This window comes from Dreissena polymorpha, chromosome 9 (assembly GCF_020536995.1).
Source record: "Dreissena polymorpha isolate Duluth1 chromosome 9, UMN_Dpol_1.0, whole genome shotgun sequence".
NCBI lineage: Eukaryota > Metazoa > Mollusca > Bivalvia > Myida > Dreissenidae > Dreissena > Dreissena polymorpha.
In genome coordinates this window covers 98777114-98780314 of record NC_068363.1, presented here as the reverse complement: position 1 = coordinate 98780314, position 3201 = coordinate 98777114, and the positions used below count along the sequence as shown (strand labels likewise).

Here is a 3201-nt window from a genome sequence, read left to right as displayed (position 1 = left end):
CTGTTCTGGTTTTATGCTGTTTGTACATAGCCATTTTCACTTTGCTTCTGAGTGGGAAAGAATTAGGTCAAGAGCTATGCTGTTGTCTAAGAAGTCACTCATGGTTTCATGATCTAATCAGTGGACACCGTAGCTTGACGCATATTGGATAAGACCCATTTTAGTCTTACATGACTCATATGTGAATAAATGAATATAATAGGGGGAAAATTAATTGGATTCCTGTGTGCATGACATCCCTGCTTCATAAAAATTTCTTATTTGTTCCATGATTTATTAAGATGCCTGAAATATAAACTATTGATTTGGTAAATTTATTATTTTTAATGTTGATGTATTTATTTAACCTTTAAGTGGAACATAAATAATTTTCTTCTTAGTTTGTTGCCATGCTTTCAGTAGACGTTACAAACTTTGTTCTGCATTATCCAGGGCTTCCCCTGGCTCAAAAATTTCTTTAGCCAACATTTTAGCCAAATGGATTTTTTTGTAGCCAAATTTTAGAAACTGTAGCCAAAGTTTTAGCCAAGCTTTTGGGACCGCCTCGTGAAAGTCTAGGGGTGTAAGAACACAAATAACTACAATATGAAGCTTAAATATATGTATTACTATAATCATCCTTTTAAAATATTGTACATAACAGAATATCAGTTTATAACAAAAAACATTTATAGATATGCATACATCTAGATATACATACATAAATGTAATAATCATACTTTTATTCTACATAACAGAATATCAGTTTATACAAACATCATAAGCACATGTTCAGTTCACATTGTTTACAAAATAATAATAATCTAGATATACATACATCAATGTAATAATCATACTATTATTCTTCATAACAGAATATCAGTTTATACAAACATCATAAGCACATGTTCAGTTCACATTGTTTACAAAATAAGCACATTTTCATTATATTAAAGATATTCATTCTTGAGCACATATTTCAATCTTTGCAAAACATAACAGATGATCAACACTAAAGTACTTGTACATTTACAAAAACATACATTTTAGCAGGATGTCATAATCCGCCTTGACTTTATCCCAGCCCAAATCTTAAACGCACGTTTAAAATCAAACTGTTCCATTGGTGGGCTGTCAATTGACATAATCATCAAGTTGTCCAAGTTTTCAATTTTCATTGAATTTCTGAGACAGGTTTTAATCAAATTTTGTCTACTAAAGCCCCTCTCACAGTCAGCTGTGGCCACAGGAGCTAATAGCAATCTGCAGGCTAATTCAGCACTGCCTGGATATGAATCTTTGTTCCTGATAGCCAAATTGCAGGCAGAATTAATGTCCTTAACTGACTTGTTGCCACTTAAAAAACTGGCCCTGCAGAATTTTGAAAGTTTTTAATTCCAGTTTTTATCCCTCATGGCCAAAAGAAGTCAAATAGTCAAACAGTGTGTTGATTTCACTGTCGAGCTCATGGTCATTAATTTGAGGGCTAAAGAAATTTGTCAGGGCAGTCAAAATGGCCGAATCATCATTATCTGAAAATCTTTCATTCAGACTTCTCAGCATGTTTTCCACAAATTTAACACAAACACTCCTGGCCTCTTGTCTTTGAGTAACCCCATCCTTAATTGTATGTGATCGAAATTCAAAGGTACAAAGGCCATCCTTATCAATTTGGGGCTCAGATGGGACTTCATTCAAAAATTTGGGAAGTTTATCCCCAGATTTCCCATCCTTCATTTCTGCCAAAGAGTCAATTGTGGCTGTTAGAAGTGGGTGAACTTCCGAAAAGGCAAGGTCTTTTTTTTGAAAGCATTTGGAAAGGATTGCCAAAGATTCCAAACAGCCGGCCAAAAAGTGATACAAGAATTTGTAGGTTGTTATGGGCTTGTACAGAGAAAGAGCCTTGCCAGCAGTTTCCTCTAAGAAAACAGACACCAAACTTTCATAATTGGCAATAATAGCATCAACAGACCCTTCAAAACTCAGCCACCTAGTATGGAACATCTGTTTGAACCTTTTTGTTCCCCCATTCAGTACCATCTGAATTTGCGAAAGAGCTGACATGTTCTTAGGCGAATATTGGAAGAATTTATATACAGAGTTCAGGATATCTTGGTATTTTACTAAATATGTAATGGTATCAGCTGCCCCAGCACAACTTAACGCCAAAAGATGTGCTATGCAATGTGTTGCCAACACACCTGGCACAGTACGTTTAAGACGGGTAACAACCCCAGAATTTCGCCCAACCATTACAGAAGCCCCATCAGTGCTCACACCACATAAATTTGCAATGTCAATTCCCTTTCAACCAAGCATGTCAAGCACATTCTCATATATGCTCTCTGCATTAGCCCTTTGCAGTTCTGCCACACCTAAGAAGTTAGTATGGGGTAAAGTCATGCCAAACTCATCAGTCTCCAATAGTCTAATATAAGTCACTAAATTTTGTTTTACTGAAATTTTAGTACTTTCATCAAGCATTACACTGAACTTGCCAGATGTCTTTATCTTCTGAAGAAGATCTCCCCTGATAACGTCTGCAATGCAGTTTTGAAATTCCAACACACTGCTGCTGTGTTCATATGAAGTATGATTGTCAACTCGAAGGACATTGAGTTGGGTTGCACCCTGAAAATATATTAAAACAAAATTTGCAACCTAAAAATATAGATAAACAAACTTTGCGACCTGAAAATAAAATGATATATAATTTCATATAATCTTTTTAATTTTTTGCTCAATAATTAAACATATTAAAAAAAAATGTTTTTTCACATTTTTTTATTTTTACCTGCAATATACACAATCTGTTGAGGTCTGGAACCAGTGATGATGCTAGATTGTTCTGCGCAGCAAAGTAGACATTGGTCATGGCCGAAACAACAGCAGCTTCACTTTTTGATATAGCTACGGCCTGTGCATCAGACATCAACATTTCAGTCTAGTAGCTTGTGATGCCTCTTTGTGATCTGAAATAAACATATAAAACATTCTTATTTCCAAAACAAAAAAATCCTTTTGAAAAGTGACTAATGGATTTATTATGAATATAACAAAATATTATTGATATTTTAAATATATTATTATATTGATAACAATATTTAAAGTATTCATGTATGTACATTATTATATTGATTTTATTCTTATAACCTTTTTATTTTTCATGTTTGGAAATGTTGTCTTTCTTCAACATGCTACATCCAGATGTAAATGAATTTG

The 3201-nt window shown here is 34.0% G+C and overlaps 1 protein-coding gene across 1 annotated transcript; it reads right to left on the bottom strand.

Annotated features, from left to right (window-relative positions):
* Window positions 1-2085: 2085 nt before the first annotated feature.
* LOC127846371 (uncharacterized) lies at window positions 2086-2950 on the bottom strand. Its single transcript, XM_052377582.1, has 2 exons — window positions 2774-2950; window positions 2086-2610 (listed from the first exon to the last, which is right to left on the bottom strand). The coding sequence occupies exons 1-2, from the start codon at window positions 2915-2917 to the stop codon at window positions 2287-2289; spliced, it is 468 nt and encodes a 155-aa protein (XP_052233542.1). The 5' UTR covers window positions 2918-2950; the 3' UTR covers window positions 2086-2286.
* Window positions 2951-3201: the final 251 nt, after the last annotated feature.